Below are 19,080 nucleotides of genomic sequence, written 5' to 3' on the forward strand. Positions count from 1 at the left end.
ATATGCATATTTCAATCCTTATTTCAGCTTCCATACAAGTAAATATGACCACAGTCCCTGCCTTGCCTTACGAGAATTCTCAGATGATTTCTGTTCAGCATCCTTGCCCCTGTTGCCTGATGTCATGGATTACCTACAGATGGCACCAAATTCAAAGTTATGGGAGAATAAACAAAAATAATTTACAGAGTCTCTGTGAACAACTTATTTTAAGGCTTGTAGCAAGCACTAATATCTCACGGGAAAGCCTTTCCTACAGTGCAGCACTCCAATGAGATGACAGCCAGAACTATGTGCACAAGTCTTTAATGAGTGACTTGAATTTATAACCTTCAAGCCCAGAGGGAAGAGTACTATCACTGAACCAAAGCTGAAGCTTTCTTCATTGTAATCTAGACGCCATGTCGATCCATCCTAGGCAAAAGAAAATGGAATAACATAATTGTAAACACGCATTGCTGCTTGAGCTATGGCCCAGGTCTGCAGACATCATCTGAAACTCCCAAAAGAGACATTTCCTGAACGGATGTTTGGTTACTTGGCATATCCCAGTGGTATCTGTATATAAACATAGTTCCTGTTTGATGACAAAGTTCACCCTGAATCACGTCTAACTGTCATTAAGGGTGGAGTACATAAGGCAGGCAGCTCAAGAGACAGTGAAACATCACACACATCACCGGCCCTGGTCAAATGGCAATTGATGTCAAGGTCAGTGTGTGAGCCTGCAACATCGCAATTTTGCATTTAAGCAGCCGCTGCGCTTGGGAGGGCAGTCAAAACATTCTTTTGTAATCCGTACTGTTAACTTATTTTAGAATATAAAAGTTTACATTGTAAAATGTTTTATATCTGGTTGTCCGATAAGTGGTTAGAACCAGGAACAAAATGTTTGCACTGTATTTTAAGCTACAAAATTCTAAACAAGTAACCCATGTGGTCATGGAGGGGTACAGAAACAAACACACAAGCACAAAGTTCCTTTAAACCAGCACCCCCCCCCCCCCCCCCCACCTTCCATCATCATAAGGTCATAAGTGATAGGAGCAGAATTAGGCCATTCGGCCCACCAAGCCTACTCTGTCATTCAATCATGGCTGATCTATCTTTCCCTCTTAACCCCGTTCTGCTGCCTTCGCCCCAAAACCTCTGACACCCGTACTAATCAAGAATCTATCATTCTCTGCCTTAAAAATATCCATTGACTTGACATCCACAACCTTCTGTGGCATTGAATTCCACAGATTCACCACCCTCTTTAAAGACATTCCTCCTCATCTCCTTCTTAAAGGTATGTCCTTTTATTCTGAGGCTATGGCCTCTGGTCCTAGACTCTCCCACAAGAGGAAACATCCTCGCCACATCCACTCTATCCAGCCCTTTCACTATTCGGCAAGTTTCAATGAGGTCCCCTCTCATCCTTCCAAACTCTAGCGAGTAAAAGCTCAGTGCCTTCAAACACAGATCATATGTTAATCCAATCATTCTTGGAATCATTCTCTGCTTCCCAGGCAACCCTTCAGGATCAAGGAGTGGGAAATGGGATTTATTTTAAATATATCAGTTGTTACACGCCAGTCTTCTTAACAGGGTGAGTTATTGGTCCAATGGTAAGGTGGTCCACGCAATTGGAGACTCAGTTCTGCTGTGTAAACCCAAACTTAGTGCACGCTTTGCGTAGACGCACACGCACACAAATGCACGCCAATGTATGTTGACCTCCACTCACCCTGGACACACACATTATTCTTCGCAGCTCCTCTCCGTTACTCCCCTTTCATGGACTCTGACTCCCTCCTCTGTCTCTCCATTTTGTTGTCCCTGTACCTCAGTTCCCTTCCCCTTCTCTCACCTGCTTCCTGGTTTGGTCGATTCTGATGCATCCACTGTGTTATCACCGCTCCACAATCTTCAGCCGAAGACTGCGTGCCTGTCCTTTCTACACAATGATATTAGACATCCACTTCATGCAATATTTTCAGAGAATCAACTTACTTTTTTGGCAACATTCCATCATTGACACTTGGTGGCAAAGGTTCTGCCATGCACATGATGAAATTTTAAACCATTGCCTGAAGCTATTGCTATCGGCTGAAAACAAAATAGATATTTCTGATTTCCCCATGGCAACTTTACATACAAAACAATGCAGATTTTTTAGACCATTTTGATTCTCCACTCCAAATTAATTACAACTCTCTGACATCCGAGCTGAGTGAAGTCTTTTGAAAGCTTTAAAATTTTCAGATTCGATGAATTATTCAATCACTGAGCATGGAATCAGATCCTTCAGCCATCCTTGTCATAGTACGATCAAGTACGTGCCTACACCAATCCCACTTAACAACACTTGGCCTGCAATCTACTATCCTTGAGTGGTTCAAGTGCTCATCCAGATGCTTCTTAATTGTTGTAGGAGTACTTGCCTCCACCACCTTCTCTGGCAGTGCATTCCCGATAACCAGCCGCTGGGTGGAAGATGGACTCCACGGTGGCGCAGCGGGAGAGTTGTTGCCTTGCAGCGCCAGAGACCCGGGTTCGATACTGAATGGTGCTGTGTGTGCAGAGTTTGTACGTTCTCCCTGTGACCGTGTGGGTTTCCTACGAGTGCTCCGGTTTCCTCCCACATTCCAAAGACATAAAGGTTTGTAGGTTAATTGTTTTCTGTAAATTGTCCATAGGATGCAAAACTGGTATAACCTAACTGTTGCGCGGGCGATCGTTGGTGGCTGTGGACTCTGTGGAATGCAGGGCCTGTTTCCACTCCGTATCTCTAAACTAAACTAAACGAAACTAAATTATTCCGCAGGTCCTGTCTGGTCCTTTTACTCATTTTAAAACTATGCCCTTTGGTCGGAGACACTTTTGCCATTGGAAAATTGAAGTTTTTGTTTAATGTGCTTCCCAAAATTTTGTCCCCTCCTTCAGCTCCAAGGAAAACAACCCCAGTCCATCCAATCTCTCTTTATAACTGAAATGCTCCATCTCAGGCAACATCTTGGTGAATCTCCTCTGCACTCTCTCCAATCCAATCAAGTCCATTCTATAAGAAAATAACTGCAGATGCTGGTACAAATCGATTTATTCACAAAATGCTGGAGTAACTCAGCAGGTCAGGCAGCATCTCGGGAGCGAAGGAATGGGTGACGTTTCGGGTCGAGACCCTTCTTCAGACTGAAGAAGGGTCTCGACCCGAAACGTCACCCATTCCTTCTCTCCCGAGATGCTGCCTGACCTGCTGAGTTACTCCAGCATTTTGTGAATAAATCAAGCCCATTCTATGTTCCATGCACGTTCTATGTTAAAATTAGAGAGCATAGATTTAAGCGAGAGGAGAAAGGAATCGGAGGGGCTCAGATTTCCCAACCTACCTGACTGCGGACATTGGACTTTATCTCTGGAACTGTTGCATTACAATGCTGAGAAACCATATTCTGCCCTCAGGTGTCTTTCTCTTCGCTCTACCTTTTGCACTTGCATTTGTCTTGATTATATTCATAGTGTTAACTGATTTGGTTGGATAGCACGTAAACAAAAGCTTTTCACGCTACCTCGGATAATAATAAACCCAGACCTCGGGAGGCTTGACTTAGGAACTCTTACAGTGAACTCTGAGGTTAGAATGACCGAGTTCCAACAACCATAACCACCTAGGTGGAAACAAAGAATTGCAGATCCTTTATACCAAAGATAGACACAAAGTGCTGGAGTAACTCAGCGGACTAGACGGTCTGAAGAAGGGCTCCGACCTGAAACATCACCCATCCTTTCTCTATAGTGATGCTGTCTGAACTGCGAAGTTATTACATCACTTTGTGTCTATCTAACCATAACCACTTACTTTGCGAGTGGTACGACTCCAATCATTACAGCCTTTTCCCCTTGATGCTCATTGATTCTGTTTTATCAGGCAGCATTGATGCCACATTTGGTCAAGTGCTCTTTGTGTTGAGGGCATCACCTCTGGAATTCAGTTCTTTGGTTCAGGTTTGTCGATGTCACTTAGCTGCTGCTTGAGAGTAGATAGAAAGGACAATATTTCACCCTGTTGGGTCGGGGCCAGTGTTGTAATTGCACTAGAACAACCCTGCTACAGGTAATTTTGAAGTGTGGATCTTTAGGACAGCAACTAGGTCTGGCGTCTGGTCCCAAAGCCATTATTTAATACCAGGCATCAGCCATTTCTTAACATCTCTTGGATTGAATCAAACTGGCTGGAGACTGGTTTCTGTGACGATGGGGATCTTAGCAGGAAGCTAAGGTGGGTCATTTATTCCGCATTTGTGGCTGGACACGGTTGCAGTGCTTCAGCCTTCTGTGTAGCATTCACATGATGGGTTCAATGGTCCTTTATTGCCGCGTGTCACATCATGGGTTGTGCCATCTTTCAGGATATGGATATTCTTTGTGCCTCCATTTTGCAGCCTAATTGTCCACCACCCTGTACAACTGAATATGGGGCAGCACAGTGGCACAACGGTAGAGTTGCTGCCTTATAGCACCAGAAACCCGGGTTCGATTCTGACCGTGTATAAAGTTTGTGCGTTCTCCCTGTGACTGCGTGGGTATTATTTCCCCGGGGGTTCTGGTTTCCTCCCACACTCCAAAGACTTCCAGTTTTGTAGGTTAATTAGTTTTGGCAAAATTGTAAATTGTCCCTAATGCGTAGGATAGTGTTTGGGGCATGGGGTGATCACTGGTCAACGTGGACTTGGTGGGCCGAAGGGCCTGATTCTGTGCTGTATCTCTAAAGTCTAAAGCAAAGGCTAAACATGATAGGAGCATCGGTCTGATGTGTTGGTTGTGAGTTTGCCAAGGTCTACCTGCTCCATGTTGTTCTTGCTATTTAGCATGCATGTAGTCCGGTTTCGCAGCTACACTAGATTGGCATCTCATCGTTTTTTTGCTATGTTTGATATCCCAGTGTGCCGCTCTGCATATCCCATTTATTTCCCTTGCTGCTGTTACAATCTGTTAATTTGTTAAGCGAATAAATATTTGAAAGAATAAAATTATCCTCAGTCTTCAGGGATTTCGTGACTTCAAAGCTATAGAATATGGAAGAGTACAGCGCAGGAACAAGCTCTCTGTCCGACAACGTCAGTGCCAAACATGATGACAGGTTCATCTAGTCTCATCTGCCTGCACATAATCCATGTCCCTCCATTCCCTACTTATCCAAGTGCCTATCTCAAAGCCTCTTAAATGCCACTATTGTGCTTGCCTCCACCACCAACCCAGGCATCGTTTTTCAGGCACCCATTACTCTCCATGTAAACAAAAGACTTGCCCCGTACATGTCCTTTAAATTTTGCCAGGCTCATTTTAAAGCTGGGCCCTCTATTCTTTGGTCTTGGCACTGTGCCCGCTATTCTATCCTTGGAAAAAGGTTCAACTGTCTACCCTATCTATGCCTCTCATAACTTCATACACTTCCATCGGGTCTCCCCTCAGCCTCCAATGCACCAGAAAAAAATAATCCAAGTTTGTCCAACCTCACTTTATACCTAATACCCTCTAATCCAGGCATCATTCTGGCAAACCTCCTCTGCACCAATGCCGTAGACTCAGACAGCACACAACACGTTGGGGGAGTCCAGAACCAGGGGCCACAGTTTAAGAATAAGGGGTAGGCCATTTAGAACGGAGATGAGAAAAACTTTTTCAGTCAGAGAGTTGTAAATCTGTGGAATTCTCTGCCTCAGAAGGCAGTGGAGGCCAATTCTCGATGCTAGAGAGCTAGATAGAACTCTTAATGATAGTGGAGTCAGGGGTATGGGGAGAAGGCAGGAACGGGGTACTGATTGTGAATGATCAGCCATGATCACATTGAATGGCGGTGCTGGCTCAAAGGGCTGAATGGCCTACTCCTGCACCTATTGTCTATAAAAACATAATTTAAAAATAAATGACACCTACATTCTATAAGATGGTAAAAAGACTGCAAAAAACCAAGACATGGTGTAAATATCCACAATTAGAAAACAAGTCCACTGTAGTGCAAGAAGTGGTCCATAGTGTTCCTTGCCAAGGTAGGATTAGGGTTGTACACGACAGTTCAAGAACCTGGAATGCATGAAAGTATTCCTGAACCTGGTAGTGTGGAATTCAGGCTTCTGGACCTTCTATCCAACTGCAGCAGCAAATGGAGGACATTTCCCAAATGGTGGAAATCATTGATGATATATACCACCTTCTTGTGGCAGCAAAGGGTACTTTGGACAGTGCATTTGAAGAAGTTTGTTTGAGCATTTAATGACATGCCGAATCTCTTTAAACCTCAAAGAAAGTAGAAGTGTTGGCACGCCTTGTTTGTGATTACAACTATTTGCTGGGCAGCTCATCTGAGATGTTAATGCCCAGGAAATTGAAGCTGTTAATTATCTCCACCGCCATTAAAAAACTAGCATGCGGTCTCTTGACTTCCCCTTTATGAAGTCAATGATTAGTTGTTGAGAGAGGGGTTGTTGCTGCAACATCATTCAAACATGAAAACTGGTGGAGCTGTAGGTGGCAAAGAAGGTTGTCTAAACATATAGCAGGACATAGATCAGGTGGAAAATTGGTGGAGCAGTGGTAGATGGAATTTAATCCAGCCAAATGCAAGGTAATGCACTTTGTGACATCAAACTCTGGTGGGATAGATAGAGTAAATGGCAAGAACTTTAGGAGCATTGATGTACAAAAAGACCTTGGTGTCCAAATTTATAACTGCCTGAAAATTAAACATAGGTGGATAGGATAGCGAAGAAGGTACTTGGTATGCTTGCCTTCATAGGCTGATGCATTGAGTATAAGAGTTTGGATGTCATGTTGTAGTTGTGCAAAATATTGGTTAGACCACACGTAGAGTATTGTGTACAGTTCTGGTTGGGATGCCACAGTGCAGGAAGGATGCAGTATTATTAGAGAGTAGAAGAGGTTTACCAGGACATTGCCTGGAATGGAGTGCTGTAGTTATGAAGATAAGTTGGATAAGCTAGATTTATTCTCACTGGAGAGTGGAAGGCTGAGGGGTGGCCTTTTAGAGGTTATACAAGGGCCTTAGTTAGGATAGATAGCCAGTCTTTATCCTCGGGCAGTAAATTCTAGAACTAAACACATTGGGTGGTGACTATCCATAACTATAAGCATAACAAGCTGCCAGAGGAACTGGTAGAAGCTTATACAATTACAGGCCATCCTTGGGTAGTCATGCCTCCACATTCCTGTAATGAATGGTATTAAAAGCAGATAAGACGGGGACGAAAGAACGATTATCAAAAGAGGGGAGAGAGAGAAAGAGAAAGAGAAAGAGAGAGAGACAGAGAGAGAGAGAGAGACAGAGACAGAGAGAGAGAGAGAGAGAGAGAGAGAGAGAGAGAGAGAGAGAGAGAGAGAGAGAGAGAGAGAGAGAGAGAGAGAGAGAGAGAGAGAGAGAGAGAGAGAGAGAGAGAGATTGGTTTGCTGTTCATACAAACAAACATTTGTATGTACATTAGACTTTTAAATTTATTATTATGAAAGCTCGTTGGTATGTAGAGGCATCCATAAATCAGGCATTCATAACATGACAACAGCCTATCCAATGTTTAAAAATGTTTCTGTGATGTATGTTTCCATTATTCAATGAAAGGTAGAACATGTTGGGTCTCTGCACATGAAGGAAATGAGACCTTTTTAAAACATAAAGATATTTGCTGGGGGTGGGGAGGGGGAGGAGATACTTTAAGATAAATACTGGAAATATATTTCCCCTCAATAGAGAACCCCAGAACAAGTGGAAACCCATTTAAGTGGACAAACAATTTATTATCTTAAAGGATTGAATGTCTTTACAGTTCTTTGCCCCAGAAAGCTATGGCGGCTGTATTCCTGGATGTGTTCAAAGCTGAGATGGATAAAAACCTAATCAGTAAGGGAATAAAGGGTTACAGGGAATTGGTAAAAAAAGTTGGATCAGCCATAATCTTATTGAATGGCAGAGCAGGGTCACGTAGCCGAATAGTCTACTTCTGTGTCCATTTCTTGTATCTTATCATTGGCGCACATTGGCAGTGTGTTTTATCTACAAAATGCACGGCAGCTATTCACTCAGGATATTCTGACAGCACATCCCAAATAAACCATCTCCACCAAAGATATAGGCACCAGGTGCATAGGACACCACCACATGCAGGTTCCCCTTCATCTAATCCCAACCTGTTCCTTTATCATTACCAACTGTAAATCCTAGAACACTCTACCCAACACCATTATGAAATTGCATTGACCTGATGGACTACAGCACTTGTAAGAAAATGACTCATCAACACTTTCACCAGAGCAATTAAGGTTGGAGCATAACTCGTTATCACCTAGTCCACAGCCAACAATGGACCATTGTGGGCTCAACTTTTCCCTGATTGTCGTTACTGTTTTGCAAATCTTTCATTCATTTGTTCGATATCTCACTATATCACCGTCTATATCTCTCGTTTCCCTTAACCGCTGACTCTCAGTCTGAAGAAGTGTCTCAACCTGAAATGTTACCTATTCCTTTTCTCCAGAGATGCTGCCTAACCTGCTGAGTTACTCCAGCTTTTTGTGTCTATGTGTCTCTTTGTGTCAATAAATGCTGGCTTTGCCAGTGATGTTCAGATCACAGAATCCAAATACATTAAAAATATATATTGGTAGGTAAGCAAAAATTTGAAGTACACCATTACATTGCATACTAAACTGCTCTTCATTGTGTTAGCATGAAAGTAATATCCTGCTGAACTTGGCTGAAGTTTTCTGGGAACCACACTCCACTATAAAAATTGACCTTTATCGAATTGTATCCTAGCAATAGTTATGGGAAAATTGTAAAAACAAAACCTCACCAAAAGAGCAGTCAAGTACCATTATGATCTGGCAGGTTTTAGTGTTACTAATATGTGACACATAACAATACTTTATCACATATTCAACTAAAGAAATACTAATGCAACTGTGTAATAAAACAGCTCAATTGTTAAAGCATAAACACATCGCCAACATTCAAACAAATTATAGCTTTTCAGTCAATGCTTATTCCAGTAAACTGTTTCAGTCTGGTAAACAAGTGTGTGCAGTGTTATCTTATTACAAAGATATCCTGTTGCCATGGTTCAGTAACCAATGATTCCTTTGCCTGCCCCTCCTCATCCCTCCTGACGTTAGTTGCACATTATCTTTGCTAAATAGATCACTGGCTTCAACTCTTTGATAGCTTCCATTCTGCATTGGTAAGATTATATAAAGGCGAGTCAATCCATTTAAACAAACCTGTTTCAAGTAAAAATAAAGTTTTACACCAGTCACAGAGTCATACAGCACAGAAACAGGCCCTTCAGCCCAATTTACTGGCCAAGGTGCCCCACCTGATCATGTTTGGCCCATATATATATATCCCTCTAAACCCTCCCTATCCACCTACCTGTCCAAATGTATTTTACATGTTCCTATAGTAAATGCTACAACAACCACCTCTGGCAGCTTGTTCCATATACCCAACACCCTGTGTGAAAAAGTTGACCCTCAGTCACTTAACTAAATACCTAAACCTAAAGGTACCTAAAATACCTAAATATTCTAAAATTAGAAAACTCTCTACTCCTTTAAAAAAACCTATTCATGTTAGTATCTGTTCAGATTATAGGAGAACATTTATGGTAAAAGATACAAGCCAATGAATAAACATTTCAAGACAACCCTAGACTTCTGCAGTTCAGTGAACTAAAGAATAATTTTATATCAAAAAAATCAAGGAAACAATATAAAAACATGGGACCTTTTTATTGTAATTGCAAAAAATAAATTCTCAAGAGATTAATTATCAAGAGCAATAAGAGAGATAAGAAATTATGAAGAGATTAGGGTAAAAAAAAAAAAAGCAACACTTTCATGATGTAGAATGCTTCAATACTTAGAGTCACATTATTGTAAAGCTGGAAAATATAGTCAGCTTGTTTACAGCAATGTCTCAAACAATGATGGAATAAGCGAGTTGTAAATTGTTTTTATCGTGGTGTTATAAGTTTTCTTATGTCTGCCATAGAGAGCAAAGTGCCAGTTTAATGTCTCATCTGAAAGATCATACATCTGGCAGTGCTGCACTCACTTTGTATTGTACTGCTGAGGCAGCCCAGGTTATGCGTTTAAGTTTCAGGTGTGAGACCTAAGAGTACCTAGTTATGACTTCACTCTGTGACTCTGCAGTGTGCTATCACCATTTGAATGATCAGGACAAACCAAAGGCTGGCGAATGGGCAAGGAATGGGTGGCATAGTGGTGTAGCGGTAGAGCTACTGCCTTACAGCGCAGAGAGGCAGGTTAGATCCTGTCGACGGGTGCTAGTCTGTACGGAGTTTGTACATTCTCTCCATTACCTGATCGGGTTTTCTCCGAGCTCTTTGGTTTCTTCCAACACTCCAAAGACATACAGGCTTGTAGGTTAATTGGCTTGGTATGAATGTAAAATTGTCCCTCATGTATAGGATAGTGTTAATGTGCGGGGATCGCCGGTCAACGCGGTCTCGGTGGACCGAAGGGTTGTTTCCGCGCTGTATCTCTAAACTAAACTAGACTAATCATTGCACAAATCGAACCACGACTACAGTGCAAATCCAAGCAAGAATGCCATCCACCACCTGCCAAAGAATAGAAGTGATGTGTCTATTCTATTGCAGGTGTAACTATTGGCGTGTCCAGGTATTCGAATAGAAGTAATGTGGTGAAACGATGCTTCTGTTAGCTGGACTGCTCTGGAGAAACCCTAAAGTATTTGGGAGAATAGCAGTCAAAATATGTGACAGTCTGCTGCGTGATGGAGAACTATATCATTATGAAGGAGGATCACATTCTGAATATCTGATCACAGTACAAACTGCAGAACCACAAGGAAAAAAAGGAAAGGAAAGCAGAGATAGTGAGGTGGAGAGGAGCAAGATGGCTTTACAATAGACAATAGACAATAGCCAAGAGGTGCTGGAGGAGGCCATTCGGCCCTTCGAGCCAGCACCGCCATTCAATGTGATCATGGCTGATCATTCTCAATCAGTACCCCGTTCCTGCCTTCTCCCCATACCCCCTGACTCCGCTATCCTTAAGAGCTCTATCTAGCTCTCTCTTGAATGTATTCAGAGAATTGGCCTCCACTGCCTTCTGAGGCAGAGAATTCCACAGATTCACAACTCTCTGACTGAAATGGTTTTTCCTCATCTCAGTTCTAAATGGCCTACCCCTTATTCTTAAACCATGGCCCCTTGTTCTGGACTCCCCCAACATTGGGAACATGTTTCCTGCCTCTAACGTGTCCAACCCCTTAATAATCTTATACGTTTCGATAAATTTGTTCTGCTTCGAGTGCTCATAAAAAGCTCATCCCCAAAATGATACAAAACACAGATTCCCTATTTAATTCCCCACACTAATTCCCTATTTACCAAATCCCTCACCACTGACTACTTGGGGTGAACCAAGAAAAAACTAAAAGCAAATGTTACAAGCAAAATCTATGAATAAAATCATGCCATATTTCATGCAGATAACAATTATCCTCTGCATGTCCTTGATGCTGTCATGCATGTGCCTTGTCTTGTATCTCAAGCACTTAAGTACTGCCTAGTCGCTGCAGTTTGCTGTCTGACTTTCAGATGAGATGGCAGATTGCTATGGAGATTGACCCCAAACTGCTCAGGGCTCAGAAAAACTGGATATAAATTGAACAATCTCAGCACACGCTGCAAAATTTTGATTTGACTGGTGTCAGGCAAACGCAAATGCAACCCTGTCGCTTGGCAGAGCCAAAGACAAAAGTTATATTCTGAAAATCAGGCAACAGATCTTTGGTGGTCTGTGACCCTGCAAATTGCTTTGCGAGCCACAGCCCACACCTACGATGGCAGCCGTCTGAGGCGGCAGAAAGCTTAGCTTGCATCAAAACTTACCAAATAGTGAAAGGTCTGAATAGAATGGATGCACAGGAAGCAGTGAAACCAGCTTTCAGATACTGGATCGTGATCAATTCTGCATTGTTCATAAATCATTGGGGCAGAATTAGGCCATTCTGCCCATCTGGTCTACTCCACCGGTCAATCATGGCTGATCTATGTTTCCCTCTGAACCCCATTCTCCTGCCTTCTCCCCATAAGCCTTGACACCCTTACTAATCAAGATTCTCTACCTGTCAATCTCAGCCTTAAACATACTGAATGACTTGCCTCCACAGCTCTCTGTGCCAATTAATTCCACAGATTCACCACCCTCTGAATAAAATTCTTCCTCATCTCCTTTCTAAAGGCACTTAATTTTATTCTGAAGCTGTGCCCTCTGGTCCTAGACTCTCCCACTAGTGGAAATATCCTCTGTGCATCCATTCTATTCAGACCTTTCACTATTTGGTAAGTTTCAACGAGGTCCCCATTCATCCTTCTGAACTCCAGCGAGTACAGGCCCAGTGCCGTCAAACTCTCATCATATGTTAATCCAATCATCCCCAGCATCATTCTTGTAAACCTCTTCTGGACACTCTCTAATGCCAACACTCCATTGTGAATGGAGTTGCACAATATTTCCTCGTTGGAAAGCACTTGCTCCCAGGTAGAAGCACAAGTTTCCTCTAAACCCAAATCCTGCAGACAGCTTCATGCACCAGGCTTCCCAATGCATTGAAATATTCATTGTGTATGCCCACCACTCTTCATTTGCAGGATGTCCATCTAAATCTTCATGTTTTTTTCTAAAGTTCCTATGGATACAACCTTGCCTGTCAATGAAATGATACCTGCATTTTCTTTTAGCTGCATGTTCTGCCACAAGTATCTTCTAAATTAGACAATAAGTGTGCTGGTGGCTGGGTGAATGTGAAAACAAACTTGGCTGTATTTTCATCATCACTGTTTTCTTGCTGTTCTTCCGCTGCCTATCACTACCTAGGACTGCTTTTTAAAGTCTGTTTCTTTTAACGTGTTGCATTGATTGGTTGAATCAAAAACAGTTGGTGTGATCCAATTCTATATCTGGTTTCCTGCCTCAGTAATAACCAGCAGAAATCTAATAATTTAAAAAAATATATCTTTGATGAACCTAACTTGCAGGCTTTCAGGGCATTTGAGAATTTAATGATTTCATTTTTGATTTCTTATTTTTGTATCTCTAAACTAAACTGGACTAAATTAAATGTGAATGCAGGATTGACATCTTAACACGTAAATTGGGCTGGTAGAATGTTGCCCGAAAAACTTTAACACTTAGCCTTCATATTAGACCATATGAAGCAGAATTAGGCCAACTGACCCATTCAATCCCCCCTTATCCCCCCCTCCCCCTTCCCCCCATCACCCACTCCATCTCCCCCTCAACCCCCACTACAACTTCAAATAAGCTCTGAACTACAATAGATTATTATTGTTTGCTTTTTGTGTGTACGTATGCGAGTGTGTGTGTGTATTTGTGTGTGTATATACATATATATATATATATATATATATATACACCAATACACACACGCGCACACATACGTACACACAAAAGCAAACAATAGTAGTGCAATAATAATAGTCTATAGTAGTTCAGAGCTTATTTGAAGTTGTAGTGTTTAATAGCCTGATGGCTGTAGGGAAGAAGCTGTTATCCTGGGATAATTTCTCATAAACATCTCTGGACTCTCTCCAATGCCAGCACATCCTTCCTCATATATGGGGCCCAAAACTAGTCACAGTATTCTAAATATGGCCTGACCAGCGCCTTATAAGGTCTCAGCATTACATCCCTGGTTTTATATTCTAGTCCTCTCGAATGAATGTTAACATTGATCGGCTGCAACGTAATTGCCTCTGGAGCTAATAGCCATTCACGTCTTTGCACATTTTATTTTCAAGCCTCTCATACCCCATATAAAGTGGAAGTGCATTGCTTATTAGAAAGATGTGCTCCCTTCTGCAATTGTGTACTGTAACACTGTGGGAATAATAATCCAGTAAAGCAGAAAATATTCTTTCATCCATTTCCTGAAACAGAATACATCAATGATTTTCTCATTCAATTAAACCAAGCCTAACATTCTTTGTAGATAAAAGGAAATCTGGAATATAACCAGAAATGTTGGAAGTGCTCATCATTGATGGAAAAAAAGTAAATGTTTCATGTAGATTACTTCTCACCCATCTCAATGAACTGGTTTTCTTACATTGGTTGCAAGTTCAAGTTAATATGTTATTCTTGGACTTTGGGCTCTTCATTGAGATTTTCTTTAAAGCAGAAGTCAACAAAAGTAAAGAACAGAAATATATTTGACTCAAACATTTTAATTAGAATGATGATGCTTCTGGCAGCCTGAGAAGATACAAGGATTCATTGTGGTTATTGATCCAGAGCAGGAATATTTAGTAGATATCTCATCTCTCTGGCCCAGGGACAAAGAAGCAAATGCTTGTTATTCTGCTGTTTGGGTAAAATGAACTGAAAATTGCAACAGGACTGAAAAATAGATTCCATAGTTTTACCATCTACTTGAATAGCTGATTTCAAACAGAAAAGTCCAAATTAGTTTTCATTAAATCCCCAAAGCAAGAATAAAATTATAAAATAATTAATTTTATGCCAAACTGTTCTGTCTGAACTCTCATCACAGTTCTGCCCCAGTTTCATCCATTTTTTTGTGTCGGGATAACCTTCAAGAAAAAGATAAAGAAACACCAAACTAATGAGAATCACTTTGAATAATTAATTATCAGGCACTTGGACAGTAATACATATTTCAAGCAAGTTCTTAAATATAGCAGTTTGGAGATGCAGCGTGGAAACAGGCCTTTCGGTCCAGCAAGCCCACGCCAGCTTTCCCACAGCCGTCAACACTAGTCCCATGTTATACCCTTGCTTACACATTAGGGGAAATTTTACAGTGGCCAATTAACCAAGAAACCCGCACGTCTTTGGGATGTGGGAGGAAACCGGAGGAAACCCATGCGGTCACATAGAGAACATGCAAAGTCCACACAGCCAACAGCTGAGGACGTGATTGCACCCGAGTGTCTGTGCTTGCATGATCCTATATTGCCACCATTAGTTCTACAGCTGCAGATATGTATAGGCATGTGGATTTTGATGATCAAATGAATGCTTTCAGTAATCAGTAATGTTGTCATCTCCACGTGCAAATCCAATTCATTTCATCTTTTTGTTTGTGCTTGCCCTTTCTTCTTCATGCATTGACCCTTTATCTTAGAATGTTCTAATGGTATACTATTCATGGGTAAACCATCACACTAAATTCCTGCAGCATTCCACTCTAATCTACAGACTGTGGACAAAACCGTAGGATTTATTACCAATATGGGAATCTTGGTTGATATCTTTCCTCCCGGACCTAAAAAGACTGAAAAACAGATCTGCATTTTAATAGCCATGTTAACTCGAGAGGACACCACAAAGCATGCCAGCAGGAATGAGGCATTTTTGAAATGTAGTCCCTATGATAATAGACAAAATATTACATCCAACAGTTGATAGAAAGTTCCTACAAACAGTATTTATGTTACGACCAGACAACATCAGTTTACCATTGTTCAGGAATAAGTATTGGCCATTGGAGAGATGTCCTGTGTTCTTCTTTCATTCTGGTACATGCACTCCAGAGGGCTTTATGGGACTAGGTTTAACATCGTATCAGAAAGATCCATCGGGTGACGCCGTAATGGCTGCCTCGCCAACAGTCTGACTTGATCTTTTCTTTCTTTGTTGTTTTTTAGTATGTGTTAAATGTATGTTTTAGTGTTCTTTAGCTTTGTAATATGTGGGGGGGTGGGGTTGGGGGAAACTTTTTAAAAATCTCTTACTTCGACGGAGATGTGATTTTTTTCCGTATCGTATCTCCGTCCGCACTGCGGCCCAACATCGAGGAGCTGGCGGCCTCTTGCTGGGGATCGACCTCAGGAGCTCCAACTGTGGGAGCCTGCAGACTTTAACATCGTGGAGCACGCGACCCCTTGGTTAGGGATCGGCGTTGGGAGCTCCAAGTCACAGGAGCTTTGACCGCCCTGATCGAAGGAGCTTCGACCGCCTCGATCGAAGGAGCTTCGACCGCCTCGATCGCAGGAGCTTCAACCGCCCCGATCGCGGGAGCTTCGATCGTCCCGACATGGGGGCTCCAATCGCCAGCTGCGGGAGCTTCGATCACCCTGACTGCGGATAGTTCGACTGCCCCAACCGCGGGAGAATAAAGAGGGAAGACGATTAGACTTTATTGCCTTCCATCATAGTGAGGAATGTGGGGAATCTGCTGTGGTGGATGTTTATGGCAAGTTTTATGTGGTTGTGTCTTGTTGCTTTTTTCTGGAATGACTGTATGGCAAATCGAATTTCACTGTACCTTAAATGGTACACGTGACAATAAAGGACCATTGAACCAATGGTGCAGACCTTCAAAGCTTCATTGTAATGGCAGTATAGCTTATACACTCAAACATTTGCCCAAGCAGATAGACACAAAATGCTAGAGTAAATCACCGGGACAGGCAGCATCTCTGGAGATAAGGAATGGTTGACCTTTCGGGTCGAGACCCTTCTTCAGACTGGATTTCTTCAGTCTTCAGTCTGAAGAAGGTTCACAACCCAAAACGTCACCTATTCCTTCTCTCCAGAGATGCTGCTTGTCCTGCTGAGTTACTCCAGCATTTTATGTCTATCTTCGGTGTAAACCAGCATCTGCAGTTCCTTCCTAACTGGCCAGGCAAGGTGTGTGATAAAGAGAGAGGAAAGACTAGTGGTTTAAAGTGTTTATTTCAATGTTAGAGGCTAAAGGCTAAGCACCTTAACCACCAACACACCTGCTCCACCTCAAACCACCTGCCCCCCCTTATCCTGTCAACCCCTGCCTCAGTTCTCCCCAGTCTCCACCACCGACCTCTCTGACCTCTTCACAGGAATAAAAACTGCCACCTGCTCTCTGGACCCCATCCCCTCCAGCTTTGTCAAGGCCTGCCTTCCTGCTCTCCCTCCACTTATCACTGCAACAATAAACTCCTCCCTGTCCACTGGCATCGTCCCGCCATCCCTCAAAATCGCTGCTGTCACCCCCATTCTGAAAAAACCTGGTCTCAACCCTGACACCCCAAACAACTTCAGACCAATCTCCAACCTACCCTTTCTGTCCAAAGTTTTGGAACGTGCTGTAGCTTCCCAACTCAAATACCACCTCTCTACCAATAACCTGTATGAAACTTTCCAATCCGGATTCCGCTCCAACCACTGTACTGAAACTGCGCTCCTCAAAATCACAAATGACCTTCTCCTCTCTTCCGACGCTGGCAACCTCAACATCCTCATCCTACTTGACCTCAGCGCCGCCTTCGACACCATAAATCACTCCATTCTCCTCACCCGACTTGAAACCTCCTTTAACATCACCGGCACAGCCCTATCCTGGTTCAAATCTTACCTCTCTGACAGGCACCAGTTCATCTCCATTAACAACTGTAAATCCCCCACCGCTCCCCTCCCCCAAGGTGTCCCCCAAGGCTCAGTCCTTGGCCCCCTCCTCTTCATCCTCTACCTGTTCCCCCTTGGTCAATTAATCCGCCGTCATGGTCTCAACTTCCACTGCTTCGCCGATGATATCCAGCTCCTCATCTCCACCAAGTCAATCTCCACCACCACACACTCTACACTGACAAACTGCATCACTGAAATAAAATCTTGGCTTCAATCAAATTTCCTCAAACTCAACTGCAACAAATCTGAAATCATCATCATTGGTCCAAAGACGCTCACCAAATCCACCCAAAACTTCATCCTCAATATTGATGGTCTCCCAGTATCCACCTCCCCTCACATCCAGAATCTTGGTATCATCTTTGATCAAACCCTCTCCTTCGACAAACACATCAAACACATCACAAAGACAGCCTTCTTCCACCTCAAAAACATTGCCCGTCTCCGTCTATGCCTCTCCTCCACAGCTGCAGAAACCCTCATCCACGCCTTCATCACCTCCCGTCTGGACTACTGCAACCTCAAAATGGCGCACCCTCAAAAATCATCAGTAAACTTCAATACATTCAAAACTCCGCTGCCCGTCTACTCACCCACACCCCGATCCGTGACCATATCACCCCCGTCCTTTACAAACTCCACTGGCTCCCCATCCCCCAGAGAATCCAGTACAAAATCCTCCTCATGACCTACAAAGCCCTCCATAACCTGGCCCCATCCTACCTGACCGACCTCCTCCACAGGCACACTCCCACCTGCACCCTCCGCTCTGCTACTGCCAATCTCTTATCCCCCCACATCCGGACCAAACTCAGATCCTGGGGGGACAGGGCTTTCTCCATCGCTGCTCCCACCCTATGGAACTCACTACCTCAAACCGTCAGAGACTCCTCCACACTCACCACATTCAAAACATCACTGAAGTCTCACCTATTCAGTACTGCCTTCAACCACTGAAGGTCACCCCACCTTCTGTCTCCTTTCTCTGTTCGTTTACTTATTTATCTATTTATTCACTTCCCTATGTTCTCTAAATCCTTGTAAAGCGTCTTTGAGTATATGGAAAGCGCTATATAAATGTAATGTATTATTATTATTATTATAAAGAAGCAAGTTAGACAAACTCGGGGTGTGAATTGGCTTGGGGGACTAGGATATTATAGCCATAACAATAACATGGCTGAGGGAAGTGCAGAGGGGCACAAAATGCTGGAGTAACTCAGGGGGTCAATCAGCATCTCTGGAGAAAAGGAATAGTTGACTTTTCGGGTCGGGATCATTCTTCAGAATGAGAGTCAGGGGAGAGGGAAACTAGCGATACGTGCAGGACTGGCAGCTCAATACCTGATGAGGGATAGTTTTCTGAAATCAATTATTTTAGGTATTGCGACAATAAAAAATAGGCCAAAATATAAAATAGGATTTCCAATTTCAACATATAGGATTTCCTGCTGTGACATCTTCAAGTTTTGCCTCCCAACCTGACATAATCCTCGGCATGAAGGAGAACTCACGAAAAGTTTGTGGGCAGCGCAAGTGCAACTGCAAAATTTGGATCCAATCCAAAAGCAAAGGACAAGATAGATTCAAAAGAAAAATCATAAA

General features: G+C 42.8%; 1 protein-coding gene across 3 annotated transcripts in view; it reads right to left on the reverse strand.

Moving 5' to 3' along the window:
• The window catches only part of LOC144593737 (3',5'-cyclic-AMP phosphodiesterase 7B-like), a 115,376-nt gene that overhangs the window by 40,436 nt on the left and 55,860 nt on the right, over positions 1–19,080 (reverse strand). The window contains exons 1-2 of one of the 3 annotated variants that reach the window (XM_078399745.1): positions 2,427–2,587; positions 72–133 (exon numbers count right to left, since the gene is read on the reverse strand). The exons of 1 other annotated variant lie outside the window; for it this stretch is intronic. In XM_078399745.1, coding sequence (XP_078255871.1) covers positions 72–126 — 55 coding nt within the window. In that variant the 5' untranslated portion in view covers positions 127–133; positions 2,427–2,587. Of the gene's footprint in view, positions 1–71; positions 134–2,426; positions 2,588–19,080 lie in introns of those variants that run through there. One more of the 3 variants, XM_078399744.1, reaches the window with a different exon arrangement.

This window comes from Rhinoraja longicauda, chromosome 5, assembly GCF_053455715.1.
Source record: "Rhinoraja longicauda isolate Sanriku21f chromosome 5, sRhiLon1.1, whole genome shotgun sequence".
In the NCBI taxonomy this organism is placed as follows: Eukaryota; Metazoa; Chordata; class Chondrichthyes; order Rajiformes; family Arhynchobatidae; genus Rhinoraja; species Rhinoraja longicauda.